The sequence below is a fragment of the Saccostrea cucullata genome, unplaced genomic scaffold (genome assembly GCF_032062105.1).
Source record: "Saccostrea cucullata isolate Sc308-1 unplaced genomic scaffold, CSIRO_AGI_Scuc_v1 ctg7293, whole genome shotgun sequence".
In the NCBI taxonomy this organism is placed as follows: Eukaryota; Metazoa; Mollusca; class Bivalvia; order Ostreida; family Ostreidae; genus Saccostrea; species Saccostrea cuccullata.
In genome coordinates, this window is record NW_026933900.1 from 3,195 (window position 1) to 22,701 (window position 19,507).

General features: G+C 34.5%; 1 protein-coding gene across 1 annotated transcript; it reads right to left on the reverse strand.

The window, feature by feature from the left end:
- Positions 1 to 1,014: 1,014 nt before the first annotated feature.
- Positions 1,015 to 11,941, reverse strand: LOC134239564 (uncharacterized). The gene is made up of 5 exons (XM_062721727.1): positions 11,896 to 11,941; positions 3,611 to 3,702; positions 1,968 to 2,136; positions 1,277 to 1,399; positions 1,015 to 1,116 (listed from the first exon to the last, which is right to left on the reverse strand). Exons 1-5 carry the CDS (start codon positions 11,939 to 11,941, stop codon positions 1,040 to 1,042), a joined length of 507 nt encoding a protein of 168 aa, XP_062577711.1. The 3' UTR covers positions 1,015 to 1,039.
- Between the last annotated feature and the right edge of the window lie 7,566 nt (positions 11,942 to 19,507).

Below are 19,507 nucleotides of genomic sequence, written 5' to 3' on the forward strand. Positions count from 1 at the left end.
AAGCTGTATACTGATACGAAGAACAGGTGTGCTTATTCCCAAATGTTAAAATTCTTTGGTCTAAGTAATGTCGATCGGGTGCCGCTCTATTTATAAAACTGCAAAAAATGATCAAATTTGTTGAAAATCCTCGTCTCCGTATGAGACAAAGGATGGTATATGATTTTGATGAACAAGAAACTATCTTTTAAAATTCCGAAATTCATTTCCTCTGAATCAATGGCCTCTGGAGTTGGAGCGGTGCTATAGTGATCATACATGGATATGGAAATATTAAATCTGTGTTGAGACGTTATTCCCTTTAATATATTTTTACTGATTAAAAAGTATAAAAAGGGAAAAAATATGAGGATTTTAAATGTATTTAATACAAAGTACAAAAGGCACTTTAGTCAGATAGACTTGTTCATAACAGATGAACAACAAGACAACGCTCATATGAGTCACCACTGTCTTGCTTTTCTACATCAAGACATTTTTTATATTCCTATGTAAAATTTGATCACTTTTGTTGCCCCATCCGACCCGAGAGATCATGATGTAAGAACTCTCCTTTTATAATCCCAGTTGAAACTTTTGGGTAACACCCTACCCCGAGGTCTTAATAAAAAATGGTGGAACGTTCAAAGTCTGATGATGCTTCCGTATTATAAATTAAATTTGACAAATAATGCCTTTGTTGTGTTAGAAAACAATTTCTAGATTCTGTCCTTTATACCCTTGTAAATAAATGATCTCCAGTATTTCCTAAGTTCTCCTCACTCGTTAAACTTTGACTATTGTGGACCACCCTCTATAATAGTATAATAGAAAGACGGACGGAGGGATAAGAAAAGCTCACTTAATCCCTCAGCTCAGGTGAACGAAACAAAAATTAAATGTCTAATGTACATTTTTTTTATTATCATTCAACAGACAATAAATGCGTGACTGAGCTTCAAAAGATATAAAAAAAATTAAAATATTTTATATACTCTGTGTATATCAACAAAAGAATTTAAAACTCGTCTCCGATTACTCTCCTCCTATGTAAATTTATTTACCTTTGTATATCTGGACAGGTAGATTCAGCCAGGTAGCAAAGCTGGTAAGGATTTATCTCTAAACATGACGGCCCTGTCAAAGTATAGTATAGGTAAACATTAATTACTGAACTCTTTTTTGTGATCAATATTATAATGCATGTTGTGAAGTATTCTCAGTTTTGAATATGAAGTTAATTCTTTTGAATCAAATGTTCCATACAAAATTTGCTCAGAATTGTTAGAAGACTCACATCTATAAAGTTCGTTTGACTGATACACTCCTTTTGGACACGTTTCAGGAAATATATCTGTACACTTTTTCCGTGGGTCAAAAGAAACATTTTTTGTGACTGTATGGTAAACTGCACAATGACCTGCAAAAATTATTTAATATTCTTAAAAAATACTTTTATATGCTAAATCAAGATGATACACATTCTATCGATCGATTATTGATTATTTCCAGTGTTTGCCAAAACCATCTAAAAGAATTTAAATCCCAGTCCGGTGGTATATACACGTAATGACATGTTCCATTATGGTCTGGGACAATTTTGTAGGTAACATTTTGTATAGTTTTTTTTATTGATCTCACCATTTTAGCAGAACAAGGAATGGTAATATTTGATTGAGACTTTAATTGTTGACAGAACATACAATTTTAAATCAAGTAAGTAAAACGATTATTTTTCAGTTCGACAATTTTACGTTTCCCATTTTACTTGAAACATGTAACACTATGTGGAGATAAGAAGGAAACATAACGTGGATCAAATTACAATGTACCATACAGAACACTCACTTTTTTATCCTTCCTTTTTATCAAATTACAGAATGTATGATAGAATAATTGATAATCTATTAAATGCAGTACGAGTATACACTATTTGAATTGCAGGTAACAATTGCTTGATTTTGGATGAAAATGATTTGTGCTCATACCTGGCTGTATTGTTTGTGGAATGAAGCAGTCCTCTATTGTGTCATTCAAATTGTTTGTAGGGAGACAATGATAAACACGATTTTCAGTATTGTCACAGATTGTCTTTGATCTTTGTGTCCAAGATGTTTCATTCTTCGGACATTCCTTGCCACTAGAGTGTGGTATCATCTGCAAGAGCAAGTTTAAAAAAAATCTTCAACATATAGCAAATCACCTTATCCTATAGATGTGTCCTTACTGTTAAACAAGGTAGGTTTTATTTTACTTCCTATCTTTATTTATTTATTTTAATGAAATGTGTTTGTTTTGCCTCATGGGATATGGTATATATATATCTTGTTTTAAACTTCTTTTTTATTCATTGCAAAATGATCAATAGTAATAGCAATGCAGCAGTAATAGTCTTTGCAATAATTCTTGATTTATAACGCACTTCTTTACCTTTCAGTCTACAGCAGCAAATACTAGTACATGATGCATGAGACGCTTATACCAAGATCAAGGAGGTAATAAATTAATTTTTAGCTTTCATAAATTTATTTTAATGTTAAAAATGCATTGTCACAGTGGCATGAAATCAATGACAAATAATTAAGAATAACAAACTATGATCTTGCTCATAATGATGAATTGTAGGGATATATTTTTTGGAACCACAGTAGCAATAAGGTAATTGATATTCTGAACTTCTTAATAAACCACTAATTTAATAATAAATATGTATTTACAAGTAAGGTAGCATTCCACGTAACGTTCATTTATGATTTTTAATAGCATTTAATGAACTCTACATCAACTTAAATGTCTGTATTTTGTTATGATTCTACATACTCAGACAGTGGAAACACTTGTTTTGTAAGTTTGATTTTCTTTCTCTATATGTCATGATTTATACCTATCCAACTCAATCTGTTCATAAAATTTTCGTTTAATATTATTTTATTTTTTGCTATGAAAATAATATTTATTTATTATGTTTGTAAGATGTACATGATTGGAGATACTTATAGCTATAACCTTGAACAACCTTTGACAGTTGTCAAATTTTGTGAACTTTCATTTACTGAATTTTTATACAGTATTATCTTTCTGACATATCTTCATTAGCGAAAAAACATCTGCATTTTGTCTGTACCTTCAAAATGTAGATGTTTTGGAAATAATTGAAAATAAGCTAGAAAGAGACTACACCCACCAATACTTTCTATATTTGTTATAGCTTGATCATGTTGATTTGTAGTTTGCATGCCTTACTATATACATTTCCAAATATATATTTTCTTAATTAGATTCTTTGCAGATTAGAAAACAGCTCAGTTAATTTAAAATAAATCTACCAGGACAACAAGGACTCCACGGATTATGACATACTTCTGTAACAGGTGCAAATCAACTGTTTTGTTTCAAGAATTATCAGTGATTAAGATGAATTTGTGTCAAGTCACCAGACATTCACAAATATAACAAATATATGACATGAATTTCATTTTTGAAAATTGAAAATGAGTTTCAAGAACTACAACTCTTCACACATATGAATATACCGCGCCTCATGAAATAATTCGGAGTGAAGTGTTGTATAATTCAGGTTCTCGTGAATTCTCAAATCTTAAGAGACTATCTTAGAATACTGAATACATACCAGTGAAAATAAGTACACAAAATTTAACATTTTAGATAAAATATTAGGTTTTTTGTCTATGTTGTATCTATTTTTAACCGCATTTGCTAAAGCTAAAAAGAGAAATTAGGGGTATAGATCCCCATGTTGTTTGAAAAATACTGTAAAACACATACTAGTCATTTTAAGATGCAAATAACAGGTAATAAAATTGAAATCTGCAGGTATGCTCATGAATTTTCATAAGATACAATTTTTTTGTCATAAGACATATCTTGGAATTTAAGATAAGCCTTGACATGTAAAACTAAAGTAAACTATGAATATCTTAAATTAGTTTGAAAGTTCCATCCTATGCATTTTTTGAAAAACAAACATCACTTGTAATTATTTTGTATTTGCAATTCCATAATGTGAGCTAAAACATTTAAATAATCTAAAACTGCGATTTAAAAAAGTCTTTTTGGAAGTAATCTGATTTAAATTAATTGATAAGAATTCCAAGTAGACTATACATGACATAGTACGACACAGTTATACAGACCTCTCCATTTACTTTCGTAATGTCTAATTCATTTTGAACCGCCCTTCTTAACATTATTAATTTTAAGTACATAAATATAGACCCTGTATTATGATAGCCTTATAACTTATTACTTAGAAAATACGAGGGAGAGACGTAAATATATGGTGTTTTCTGTTGAACATAGAGAAAAGCTATAAAATCGTAGGCATGTAAAATTATCAGACCGAGGAGAGTAAGGATATTGGGCTGTCATGTTAATTTATAATTTATTGCCGTTGCTCGTTCAAAGTATACTCTCCTCTCCACCTCTCTCAATTTTGGAAAAAATCCTTTGTACTTTTATTTTTGAACGATTTAACTCCTATCAATTCAACTTTCCCCCATCACCCAGTCTAAATTCCTATATATGTCCAAAACAGTTTTTCATATCTACAAACCAAGCAACTGTATCCATCTCCATATAATAGGCGAGTAATTAAATGTTACTTTAAAAAAATACAGTGTATCAATTCATAGGTTTCAGATACCGTAGTTGTGTAGGGCCCATAAAAATGAAGTACAACTTCCCTTTCCCACCATCACAGGTCAATATTATGTTTTCTTTTGATTTTTTTCGTATGTCTTCAGCTGAGCGGTAACCTGTCTCTCCTCCTTTGATTTTAAAGTTGGATGTTTTATTGAAAAAAATAAATGTCCCTCATTTCGAGATATCAAATTCCTGAATCCGCCGTTGTCCTATTTATTGACTTGTTTTCATAATTTCATTCGTGCATACGTATTAACGATAATATACTGACAGTAGGTAGTGTCATTGAAGTGTAAAATTTGGCAATTGCGATTTCCATTTTGCATGGTAATTGCAGTTTACAAGCTTTTAATGGATACCGTTTAAAATACTAAGAAAAAAAATCAGTCGTATTGTGAACATGCTAAACCTTATATTAAAACATAAACTTCTCTATACCTGATGGCACAATTTGAGAAGAGCATAGGCGTGAGAAAAAATTCCTATCAATTGAATTCTCCAAATAATATATTCAACTTGGTAAAAAAAAACGACAGGAGAAAAAAGTTTGTTTTTCTTGTAAATAAACGTAAATGCATGATTTCGATATGCATGAGTAAAGTTTTTGAAAAATCCATTTATTAAAAAGTAAATCATCTCAACACATAAATTTGTAATGTAACTCTTAGGTACGATAACATACAGCGCTGTATGCATAGCATACTTGTTTTGAGGGAACCTAATTTAAACTGCTTGATTTCTTCCTTCAAACAATTATTATTATTAATAAGACATGGACAAGTCCTTGACTGTTTTTTCCCCTCAGAAATGTTATGCACACCGAAGGATCATATATAAGTGCTAAATAATAGCATTATATTTATCATGTGACGCTTGTCATAATCTACTGATTTTTGTAAAAGTCTATAACATATTTTGAGCTTTGGGGTTTTTAGCCAGTACATGTATTATTTCCACTCGGAGCTCCTCGAATCACTCGTACCTATAGTATCCAAGGCCTTCCGAGAGCAATTTGTAAATGTAAACAAAACAGCAAAAACAAGTTCGGTTCGCTTCTAATTAACTTATTTCACTATCATATCATTAGTTGCTACTAAGTACATCTCAATTTTCAGGATAATATTTTTTTCTCCAAGTCCAAAAAGCACTTTTTGTTAGTGTTTAGAGCTTCCTTAATGCTATATCAGGACTCAGGGGCGGATCCATAGTTAAAACACTGTTAAGTTTACATTTAGGCTGTTTACTCGACTAATGGTATTTTGTTAGCAAGTAAGATTATATTTACATATATCAGCTTCTGATTGTACATTCTGACAATTCTGTACATTCTGATTGTACACACAAATACTCTGAAGTTGATATTAAAAGATGTTTGAGTTTCTGATTTACAATATCTGTGTAGTTTTTGGAGACCAGGTCTTTCAACAATCTATTGGAATTCCCATAGGTACCAATTGTGCCCCTTGTATTCATATGAAGAAGAATTTGTCCAAAATCGTATACAAGAAAAGAAGAAAACACTTGCTGTGGCCTTCAACTCGATATTAAGATAAAGAGTCAGTTAATGATTGTTATTTCCATTCATACATCGTTAGGATATATATCTCAATTAGCTTGAAATAAAAGATACCAAAAAGTCTGACACATCTGTTGTAAAGGTATTGAATATTTACATGTACTTGAAAAAGACGTCAACAGTAATCTAAACTTTATGATAAACGTGATGACTTTAACTTTTCATTCTTCAACTTCCCTTACTTATGTAGCAATGTACCTTCATCACAAGGATATGCATGGGGCTTATATCTCTCAATGCAATCGATACGCAAGTGCATGCTCTAGTATCTACAATTTCTAATGACAAACAAGTTAATGATAAAAGAATATAAGCGGTCTCGTTAAAAGTCATCATTTCGGAAGTTTTTTGGTTAATACAATAACACTGTCAACAAATACAGTTTATGAAAGAGCCAAATACTTGGTGACGTTTTTTCATATTACCGGTAATTGTTACCTAGGCCATTATTTACACGTTGGATTGTCGACGGATTTTTCCGCTATTTCCCGATCATGACAAGGAGCACATGTCGGGTGTGAGTAGTCAACATTTGATGCTCACTCCTCCATAGCACCGGACCCACCCCTAATGTTTTGGAGGTCTGTGTTTGCTCTGTTCCTATTATGTATTTTTCAATGGAATTTAGCTTGAATACTGTTCGTTACCTGAATACACTTCATTGACAATATCTATGTCGTTTTTTAGGATTTTTTTTTCAAAACAATGTCTGAATTCCAAAGGTTAATTGTGTCCCATTATTAGCAGACGAATTTTTGTATTTTTTAAGATGAATTTGATATATCATTGTGATGCATAATCCAAAAAATAAAGCTTTTATAGGCAGAGATTTTTTACCAAGTAGTAAAATCCAGGTGAGGGAGGGGCTTATTTTGTACAGGTGTAAATGCTTTTGGGGCTAGCAGTCTACCTGTGGCCATCTGTCTCCTAATCCATATACACGGGAAGTGATTTTTAAAAAAATACACAGTGAAATACCCCGATGTCAAACTTTACCAGTGTTGGGTATTTTGAGACAATTTTAAAATTAGTAGTAAAAAGGTTTTTCAATTATAGACCGAATATTATTTTACTATTTGAAAACACCCCTAACACTATCCATTTAAAAATATTATGATATCATACTATAAATTCAAATATTAAAACAAAGATTGTTTTAGATGTAATTAAATGTATTAATTTGAAGAAAACAACTCTTGTAACAACCAAATTAGACTTAAATTTAATTCATTCATCCCCTGGATCCCATCTTTTAATTATTAAATGAAAAGAGAGCTGTGTGAACTACATTTCACAAAAAAAATATCTGTACTGTATAGGTCTATCTTAACCTTAATAAGGCTTTATCACCATGAAACATGCTAAAAATGATGTAAATTCTCATCCGAATAAAAAAAGAAAACGTAAGTGACCCATGATTAGAAACATTTTTAAAAAAAATTAATTACTTCACACAGTGCTGTTCTGAACTTTAATTATCAATAACATTTCCACTTTAAGTTTACCAATTAGCATATTAAAAATAATATCGAAATTTCATTGGAAAAAAGTTTTATGTACCAAAGTTTTTTTTGTTTTAAAAATGCATATTATATTATTATCCTTTCAAATACTAAAGGTATATTTAATTCATATATTAGCAATCTAAAAAAATTCATAGTAGTACAGTTATTCTGTATACCAATACATGTACCATGTTCAGTAAATATCAAAGGATCAAAAGTTAATTAGAAGGTCACCACGAGTTCCAAACAAGGTGTACAGGTTATACACAGGGACCAGTAAGTAAATGTCAATCAAGTTCCAGCATCCAATAATCGACCTTCACACACTTGATTGACAGGGCTACCCAGACCAGGTATTTTGAAGGCGGTGCTTAAAATCTCTGCCTTTAAATGCCTTAATTGATAAATAACTACAATGTTAACTGAAGCATGTCCATTTCATAGAAAACGTGAAAATGTTATCCATACTAATTAAGAGGGATAAATTTCTCATTTTTTCTTTGCATTTTTGTTCTTTATGTTTGTACTAATTAGAAAATCAGAAAAAATGTATACTGTATGCGGCATTTGATCCCAGAAGAGTATGATAAAATAGATAGTATGGTGTCTGCAGGGGGTTCCTTTGGAAAGATTTGAAAAAAATTAAAACAATGAAATTAATATTTATTCTTCTAATGAAAGAATGTTGCAAATAGATAAGTAAACATAAAAATGTTCACTCTAGATAGATAATCCATCAAGTAAACACCACAACACATTTCCAATGTCGTTCCACAAAATTGGGGCAACCGGAAGTTGAGAGGACTGGGTATGGGCACCAATGCATTGGATGACTAGCAGGTGATATAATAGTCAATCACTGATAATTATTTGATATTTTACGGGAGACTGTTTCTGGTTTAAACTCAGGGACCGTCATCGGTAATTAGCAACGTTTATATCTAGGCAAGAAAGGATAATAAACATTAGAAATTCAGATGCTGACTAGCGTTTTTATAGCGTTTTTATTACTAATTGTTAGGTCATTATTAACAAATTGAATTATTGACAATTTTTTTCGCCATTTCCCGATAATGACAAGAAGAACAAAGCGAGTGTGACCGTCGGAAGGGAATGCTCACTCCTCTAAGGAACCTGATACCATCTGTGATGTTTTGGAATTGTTTTTTGGGGTCTATGTTTGTTCTGATTCCGATTGGTACTATTTCAATGAATTTTTTAACTTGATTCCTGTTTATTATTTCCCTATTTTAAGATAATTAAGTTTTAAAGCTTATTTATAGATTACCTTTCACCATCTCTGATATCATATAACTCAAATATTATAAAAAACCTTAAAGTGTAAGATTCCTGGGGTTATATTGTGCTCAGACACGGCTGTACGCGGTCAATTTAGCATGAATTTCTTAGACAGTAGTTATTTATTTACAGATTATGTAAATAATTATATAAGGATTGCTTTAATTTTTGTATTCTTATTACTGTAGAGGGATTCGTGACGACATTGTATATGTTGTAATGCAAAGACAAGAGTTAACTTTGGTCCCTTTGTTTTATATACATGTATGTATATCAAAAGATAACCTCTAGTAATCCTCTAATATCATTCCACAAATATTGGTTAATTTGAAATACCTTCTTTGGCAATGTAATGCTTATAGGTTAATCTATTGTTATTAAGAGATGACATATTATTGCATTTAGTCATGGGTATCGGTCTTATACAATAAACCTTTACTACACGATGCCTCTTAAGAATTTTTTAATGTAATATTTTTTTCTTTGATCGCGTAGCGCATTGATGAAAAAGTTTTCCGTCCAAATTTTTTCTTTGATACATTGATCAAAGAAAAAAATATTACATTCATTTCTTATCATTTAATTATTATTTTAAATTAATAAAATGAAAGTGTCTTTCATTTTTCTATTAAATTTACGCATCAAAAACAGTGCGCACGAATACATCACCATAACGTTAACGTTGCTGAAAATTCAAAATGGCTCTAACCATACTAAGGAAAAAACCTTCTCAAATATTGTCGTGTGATTACCAACATTCTCTGAAAGAATTTACAGTTCTTTAACACAAAAACTTACCTGTTGTGTTAACCCTCTGGGTATATTTGTCACGGTAAGTTATCTTACTTCGTAAATATAAAGGGAAGCTACTCAAATATCCTAACATTTCTCGGTCACAGAAATTTTGGATTTCATTTGCGCATCTGAATTTCAAACCGAATATGTAAATAAGTATCTCACAACCTGTCAATGCTGTAAAACCTGAAAGAGTCTGCTGCCGACTGTTCAAGAAGAAAAGAATTCCGTCCTCAGTCATGAAGTGTCGTTTTTCTCGATCATTCGTTTCCCACAATTTAACAGATTTACGGTTTTCCCCGCTTTGGTAGCATAATAAAACTTTTTTTCAGAGTTCTATTGTTTCATACCAGATATCTCAAAGTCAAACATTTAAGAAGAATATGCCGATTAAACGATTTCTTCCCTTCTTTCCCATAACTGTATTGTCGTCATGCAGACGATTTGATTTGTTTAGCAAAGGGGGATAAATGAAACGAAAGTAGAATATAAGTCAGGAACGTAACAGACAGGTCCCGAAATTCAGGAAAATATTTATTAAAGTAAAAGTATTTAATTATTCCTTCAAAAAGTAATCTGGAAGCGGGAACATACATGTAAAGACTGCCAAAGTAGTTCCGGCTGCTTAGTGCAAGCGAACTCTAGATTTTATTAAAAGAGTTATCAAAAGAAATTTTTATCCAATCAGAATCAAGTATTTTATAGAAATTAAATGATTTTTGATTCATTACTATCTTACACAGGAAAAATGTCTACATGTGTTAAACATGTGTTTGGTTTCACATGTGTTCAACACGTTTTTCACATGTAATACATGTGTGTAAATAAACACATGTAAAATATGTGTTTCATTTATATGTAAAACATATATAATATACACGTGTAATACACCTGTGAAATAATATATATGTAAAACACATGTTTTTCACCACATATGTATAACACATGTTATATATATGTAATATATGTGTGCGAAAATACAGATGAATTATACATGTTTAATTTATATGAAATATATGTGTATTCATATTCACATGTTATACACATGTTTATTTTTTTCTCGTACGTGTGGGGGATACAGCCTATTAGGTAAACTTACGCTTTAACTGTATAGTGTTATTATACATAGGCAATTTAGCCACATATTATCAACATATGCATTGCCTTTCATATGATGATCATATGAAAATCATATGTATTTACAATCGTATGAGAATTTAAAGACCCTGCATAAGAGAATCATATGAATATCAGGGGCGGGGTACAGGATTTGTGGTTGGGGTGGGGGCGTGGATAACTTTGTTGAGGCAAGGGGTCTGGGGGCCGCCTTAAAGCCCCCAATGGGTCCAGGGCGAAGCCCTGGTGGGGGCCCGGGTGGCGACGCCCCCTGAAGTTCCTGGGTTTTCGTGTATTTTAGAGTAAAATCAGGCACAATAATAGTGCATATTTTTCAATTATGTTTGTTAAAATTGGCATATAGGTCCGGATGTTTGAATAATAATTCATTGCATTGAATGTTTCTCAATTTTCATTGTATTGTAACACATGCCACTATAATAAACGATTTACTTTCTTATTACTTACAAATAGTGGTATTGGTTAGTGTTGTTCCAAAGTACGATGTGTTTAATACTAGTCATATCATACTTTGAATGGTGGGGCCCAGGGGGCGCAGCCCCCGGAAGCTCCAGGATTTTTGTGTATTTTAAGAGTAAAACCAGGCAGAATAACAGTGGTTTGGTTAGTTTTGTACCAAAATGTGGCATACTAAATAATAGTCACATCATACTTTGAAAATGTTAGGGGGGCGTGCGCCCCCCCACGCCCCCTTTAAATCCGCCAGTGGTTATATGTGTGTAATTCACCACTAACATAACAACAGACAAAAATTTGACTCAGAAACGTGTTTACTCAGGTTATGAATTCATAAAGGGCATGAGTTTTTTCAATGCAGAAATGCTTGAAATCTTATAACACCAATAAAAGGCTTTTCATCGCAAAAAGTAAGCAGCAAACCAGAAAGAATTACAGTTTTTGGAGATAGTCAAAAATAAGAATTAGTCGATGAAGTGTCAATACCGGGTATGGCCTTCCCTTGAATGACGGCATGACAACATCGAGCCATGCTGTCAATAGGCACCCGGATGTTTCCAATGGAAAAGTTATTCTACTCTTTCACGAGGGCGTTTTCGAGCTCTGCCGAAGTCGTACGTTGTGCTCTGAGGCGTGAAAGGGCAACCTGCAGCATGTTCCTTACATGCTCAATCGGGTTCAAGTCCGGCGAGCGCGCTGGCAAGTCCATACGGACAATTGTCTCCTGCTGAAGATACTGCTCCACCACCCTGGGGCAATGTGGACGGGCGTTATCATCCATTAGGATGAACTCAGGGCCAACAGCACCAGTGTAGGGTCTGACGTAAACATCACATCCTGGTACCGCACCCCCCGTCATTGTTCCTCACTCCAAGACATGATGATCTGTTCTTCCATCCTGCTGATTCTACCCCAGACCATGTTGGAACCACCACTATAACGGTCATGTTCCCTGATGTTGGTATCATAGAAACGTTCACGTTGTCTTCGCCACACTCGATGTTTTCTGACTGTGATGTCCAAACATTACCTGGACTCATCGGTGAACAGAACTGTTACCCAATCGTTTTGTGTCCAAATGACATGATCCTCAGCCCGGTCCAATCGCTCCCGCCTGTGTCGAACAATCAGAAGGACACTAGTACATGCCCTTCTCGAGATGTAACCTGCATTGTGAAGCCGATTACGTAACGTCTGAGTGGACACATTTACCCCCGAGGCATTCATGAGGTCATTACGTAGGCTTGTTGCTGTCCAGAAGGGATGGCGTTGTGCCTGAAGAGCCACAAAATGGTCTTGGTGTTGAGTTGTCGACCTCTGACGACGATCACCCCCATGTCGATGTGCTGCTGTACCAAAAGTTTGCTGTCGGTGCCAGGCCCGGTTTACATCGCTTTGGCTGACGTTTAGTGCATTTGCAACGTCACGTTGTGAATAGCCAGCGTCAAGCATTCCAATACATCTGAGTAGTATAAGGCGTCTAGATAGGGGGGTCAACTGAGTGCACTTTTTATGCAAATGAGGTCAAAAATACTGGATTCTGATATTGGCTGAGGGGATAGGGAGGTCAAAGGAGTGCAGGTTGGGGGTCTGGGGGCATAGGGAGGTCAATTCAGTACAGCCCTAACCCTGGGGTTAGGTGGGTCAACTGAGTACAGCCCTAACCCTAACCCTAACCCCTAATCCTAACCCTACCCCCTAACCCTAACCCTAACCCTGGGGCTAGGTGGGTCAACTCAGTACAAAGCCCTTATATGTCCAGTAGGGCGCTTACATTATAGCTTTTTACTACGCTGCTACTACGATTCAACGTTGCTTCTACGATTTGGCAACGAGTCAAGAATGTGATTATGACGTCACGTTTTCATTCACAGTCAAAGCCTAGCCAGTTCAAACTGGATTTTCTGAAAACAATAACAACACAATACAGACAATAACAGATTTTATTCAGAATTAATACATACAGAATTACGATTCTTTTCATATAAAATTTTCTTTCATAAAAGATCTGGTTACTTTAAAAATCAGGGGATGTGTATGCAATACGTTGTTAAGACCCGGTGTCACTACAGTTTTCGATTTTGGTAAAAAACAAACGATCAAGATTTCTACATGATCTAAAAAGTAGATACGAATTGTTTTTAATCTCATGACATTCTATTTTTCTTAAAATATCAGTCAGAAAAAGGCTAGATTCCAAGAATCCTTATTTATCTCAGAGTATGATTTTCTGAAAATCCGTGACCTCTGACCCCCCATTGTGTCTATAGCTAAACCTATTTTAGCTTGATTTTTACCCTGATCATGATTCTTTTGAAATAAAAACTATATCGACACTCTTCCATAGGTCCCTTCTCCCTAACCCACATGAGTTTTCCTGATCTCACCCTTTAAAAAGACTTAAAAGACTTATTTTATACACTCGGGTCACTGGATTTCGCCTCGTCGCTTCGAGGTTTTTTACTCTTTTCTCCCCGACGGATGCATGTCATGTATCAATTCTAGTATGAAAAGAAGCAGGAAACTTACCTTGTTTAGACCTGTATCATGATGGAATCCTACTATGAATACATACTAAATAATCCATGAAAATGTATTCTTTCTCTTAGACACAACACGTTTCTTAGACATCAATTCTAGTATGAAAAGAAGCAGGAAACTTACCTTGTTTAGACCTGTATCATGATGGAATCCTACTATGAACACATACTAAATAATCCATGAAAAGGTCTAGGTCCCAAAGCACAAATCACACACAATTTCGGTTTGCCATGATATTTCGGCTCTCGCCATCGAGGTGCTCTCTTTAACGTCCGTAATTTGTGCATAAATACAGACGCTCGCCAGCAGTCGGCGTCATTCGTTAGTATCGGATCTACGACATGTATACGATGGCTCAGCAGGAAGATATTCCTAACTACTTTCTCAACAGCGGCGTATGCACAAATTACGGACGTTAAAGATAAGTTTCCTGCTTCTTTTCATACTAGAATTGATACATGACATGAATCAGTAGGGGAGAAAAGAGTAAAAAACCTCGAAGCGACGAGGCGAAATCCAGTGACCCGAGTGTATAAAATAAGCCTTTTAAGTCAGGAAAACTCATGTGGGTTAGGGAGAAGGGACCTAGGCAAGAGTGTCGATAGTTTTTATTTCAAAAGAATCATGATCAGGGTAAAAATCAAGTTAAAATAGGTTTAGCTATAGACACAATGGGGGGTCAGACGTCACGGATTTTCAGAAAATCATACTATGAGCATGTGTGTGTGTGTTGTTGTTGTTTGATGAAAAAAAAATAATAATAAATTTAAAAAAAATGTGTCTATGTGTTATATGAATTCATTAAAAAAGTTCATTCAGTATATTTTTCCTATATATTCTTTTCCATATTTATTATTTTTATTAAAAAATTCTAAGTTTTTATAAAAATATAAAAGTGACCTGATGTTAACTTGTTACACACAAAACGTTTCTTTTTTATACCCACTGTATAAGAAGGATATTCTTTTCTTAGACACAAAAGGTTTCTTATTACCATTGTATAAAAAGGTGATCTTTTCTTTTTTGACTGTATAAGAAGGGTATTCTTTTCTTAGACACAAAACGTTTCTTATTACCTCTGTATAAGAAGATATTCTTTTTCTTAGACACAACCACACGTTTCTTTGACTGTATTTTAAAAAAAGGTAATCTTTTTTCTTAGACACAAAAAGTTTCTTATTACCATTGTATAAAAAGGTAATCTTTTCTTAAACACACAACGTTTCTTTTTTTGACTGAATTTTTTAAAAAAGATAATCTTTTTTTTTCTTAGACACAAAACGTTTCTTATTACCTCTGTATAAGAAGGTATTCTTTTTCGTAGATACAACACGTTTCTTTGACTGTATTTTAAAAAAGATAATTTTTTTTCTTAGACACAAAAAGTTTCTTATTACCATTGTATAAAAAGGTAATCTTTTCTTAAACACACAACGTTTCTTTTTTTGACTGAATTTTTAAAAGGTACTCTTTTCTTAGACACAAAACGTTTCTTATTACCTCTGTATAAGAAGGTATTCTTTTTCTTAGACACAACACGTTTCTTTGACTGTATTTTAAAAAAGATAATTTTTTTTCTTAAACACAAAAAGTTTCTTATTACCATTGTATAAAAAGGTAATCTTTTCTTAAACACACAACGATTCTTTTTTGACTGTATTTTTAAAAGGTACTCTTTTCTTAGACACAAAACGTTTCTTATTTACCTCTGTATAGATGGCATCTTTTCTAAACAGTTGGGTGGCCGTGGAAACGGCCGGAGGGTGATTTTTGATAGGGTTTACTCCCTTAAGAGGTGCTGGACAATAGCCCCAACATCGCTCATTGAAAATTCTTCTCTTCCACTCAAGGGGGGGGCCTCACCGGGTCTCAGTTTCGACACAGGGGGCAGGGCTGCTGGTGACAAATAAGACGGGCCGCACAGAGGGTACAAGCTACCCTCTGCAGGCATCTCGCACAAATAAAATTGTTTACCTCTTCGTCAGACAAACATAATGTGCAAAATATGGTATCCTCTGCAACCTGGAGTCCCCAGGGAGGGAAAGACCCCTGGTGCCGGGCCTGAGATTGGGGATTGAGGGCTGGTGGCCTCACAGAATGGTCAGGGGATTCCGACGAATCTGGAATGTCTAGATTTCTACCCGCTGCTGCCAAAGGTGTTGGTGATGGGGGGCTAGAAGGAGGCGGTCTCTGATACGGTGTTGTCCTTCGCCTGCTACTTCTTCGTCTACTTCTTCTTTCTTCATTCATCCTCACCCTGCTCATGTTGATCTGCGCTAACACTCTCCCAGTGGCTATCCTCCGGACCAACATATATATTTCAATCTGGATCCCAGGTATCATATAGAGGTCCTCGTAGAAGCAATCTTGTTCATCTCTAGCAGTCATGTCTCCAAATCTGGATACTAACAGAATGACGCTGAGCTCTGGCGAGCGTCTGTATTTATGCACAAATTACGGACGTTAAAGAGAGCACCTCGATGGCGAGAGCCGAAATATCATGGCGAACCGAAATTGTGTGTGATTTGTGCTTTGGGACCTAGACCTTTTCATGGATTATTTAGTATGTGTTCATAGTAGGATTCCATCATGATACAGGTCTAAACAAGGTAAGTTTCCTGCTTCTTTTCATACTAGAATTGATACATGACATGCATCCGTCGGGAAGAAAAGAGTAAAAAACCTCGAAGCGACGAGGCGAAATCCAGTGACCCGAGTGTATAAAATAAGTCTTTTAAGTCTTTTTAAAGGGTGAGATCAGGAAAACTCATGTGGGTTAGGTAGAAGGGACCTAGGGAAGAGTGTCGATATAGTTTTTATTTCAAAAGAATCATGATCAGGGTAAAAATCAAGCTAAAAAAGCTAAACTAGGTTTAGCTATAGACACAATGGGGGGTCAGAGGTCACGGATTTTCAGAAAATAAGGATTCTTGGAATCTAGCCTTTTTCTGACTGATATTTTTAGAAGAATAGAATGTCATGAGATTAAAAACAATTCGTATCTACTTTTTAGATCATGTAGAAGACTTGATCGTTTGTTTTTTACCAAAATCGAAAACTGTAGTGACACCGGGTCTTAACAACGTATTGCATACACATCCCCTGATTTTTAAAGTAACCAGATCTTTTATGAAAGAAAATTTTATATGAAAAGAATCGTAATTCTGTATGTATTGATTCTGAATAAAATCTGTTATTGTCTGTATTGTGTTGTTATTGTTTTCAGAAAATCCAGTTTGAACTGGCTAGGCTTTGACTGTGAATGAAAACGTGACGTCATAATCACATTCTTGACTCGCTGCCAAATCGTAGTAGCAGCGTTGAATCGTAGTAGCAGCGTAGTAAAAAGCTATAGTGTAAGCGCCCTATTGGACATATAAGGGCTGTGTACTGAGTTGACCCACCTAGCCCCAGGGTTAGGGTTAGGGTTAGGGGTTAGGGTTAGGGTTAGAAATTGACCTCCCTATCCCCCCAGACCCCCAACTTGCACTCCTTTGATCTCCCTATCCCTTCAGCCAATCAGAATCCAGTATTTTTGACCTCATTTGCATAAAAAGTGCACTCAGTTGACCCCCCTATCTAAACGCCTTATACTTCTCATCTGCCCAGTTGTTCTGTTGTCAGGCGACACCTTACACGTTGAGGAGCCATTGTGTTGATAAATGTAGTGTAAACACTCAAGTGAGTTTTAAATCTTTGAAAATCGTGCAGTTGTAGTAAAAGCATAAACTGTGATGAGAAACGCATTTCACATAGCATGAAATGCATGTGCAATTAACTTGGACACAATATTGCCAGTTATGCAGTTATTATTTTTTTTAAACAGAAAAATAACTATGATTCTTATCAAATTTTGTGTTCATGTTCTTATTCACCCTATAACGATAGTCCAGCCGGGTACGTTATTACAGGTGACGTGAATATAGTTTATAATGAGAACCCTAGATTGATTGATTGTATACTGTTTATCGTCCCTCTCCAGAATATTTCACTGATATGGAGACGTCACCATTGCCGGTGAAGGGCTGCAAATTTAGGCCTATGCTCGGCACTTACGGCACTTACAGGGAGGGATCTTTATTGTGCCACATCTGCTGTGACACGGGGCCTCGGTTTATACGGTCTCATCCGAAGGACCGCCCCATTTAGTCGCCTTTTACGACAAGCAAGGGGGTACTGAGGACCTATTCTAACCCGGATCCCCACAGAACCTTAGATGACGTAAATATACGTTGTCTAGAAGGTAATAATGATGACCTTAAATTACTCTTTTTATTAAGTCCAAAAATAGGAAACCCCGATCCTTCAACTGGCGTCTGAATTTCACAGTTATAAATTATTATGGATTCTGTAGATAATTAGGCCAGACGATGGGCCAGGTATTTGACACTTAGTTAGAATGGATTAAGAGTGTAATCGCGTATTAAACGACTGAGGGGCAATATGAAAACCATCTAAACTTCTGTATTCAATAACCCAGAAGTGAAAAAAGAATCACATGACCAATACGTACTCGTCCCTGCTGACAAAGCAGGCAACAACATTTTCTTCATTTGTAAGGATCATTATATAAAATGTATTTTAGGGGAACTTGGATTCAATTCTACAAGTGGTAGTCCATCTTCGTTATACTCGAAGTCACCTTTGTAAGGAAAAAAAATTTCAAATGCTAGTTTTTATTTGTAATATTCCAAAGAACCAAAATGAATTTGAATTACCATAATTATCTATATTGGCTTTCGAAAATTCATAAAAAAATACTTACAAACATACATATCGAGTGCCAGTAAATGTTCAACCAGGCCTCTTTCTTTACACCTCAGTAACAGTTGTGGATATTTAAAAATTCCAATTAACCTTTGGAAAATTTGAAATCACACGATTTCACCAAAATCAACAACTTAAAAACTTACGACTTTTCAACTTTATACATAACCATTCTCCACAATAAATCGAATTCCAGGCTTTTTAAAACCATTGACGTCTGTTCTTTAATACCAGTGGAACGCATAAATTTACTTACCTTATCATTGGTCAAAAAACAATTCTGATTATAACAGAAGTACTCTGAAATTGACATTAAAAGATGCTTAAGTTTCTAATTGACAATATCTATATTATTTTGGAAACCGTGCCTGCCAACAATCTTTTTGAATTACCATGGATACCAATTGTGCCCCGTTATTAGCAGTCCTATTTTTGTATTCATATGAAGCAGAATTTGTCCAAAATCTTATCCGAGAAAAGAAGAAAACACTTCCTGTGTTGCCTTCAACTAGACATTAAGATATATCGACGATGTATTGTCAATTAACAATGGTTATTTCCATTTTCATGTCGATACGATATATCACGGTGAGCTTGAGATACAAGATAACAGAGTCTGACACATCTGTTTCCAATATGGATATTTTACTTTAAAAAGACCTAAATGCTAATCTCCATATACTAAAGAAGTGGATTACATGACGGTGTTTTTAGTTTCACTATGTTCACGATTTAAGAATTTTCCGCGACCTTTAAACCATCGTGATTATAATTTCACTTCATTTCTACC

Bases quoted from the DNA above. Each gene is read 5' to 3' on its own strand.
- LOC134239564 (XM_062721727.1), bottom strand. From the start codon at position 11,941: ATGGCTCGATGTTGTCATGCCGTCATTCAAGGGAAGGCCATACCCG. The intron at 3,703-11,895 runs GTATTGACACTT...TTCTCTTTTTAG, and splicing joins TCAAGGGAAGGCCATACCCG to CTTTAGCAAATGCGGTTAAA. The intron at 2,137-3,610 runs GTATGTATTCAG...TTGCTCTTGCAG, and splicing joins TTGTGTACTTATTTTCACTG to ATGATACCACACTCTAGTGG.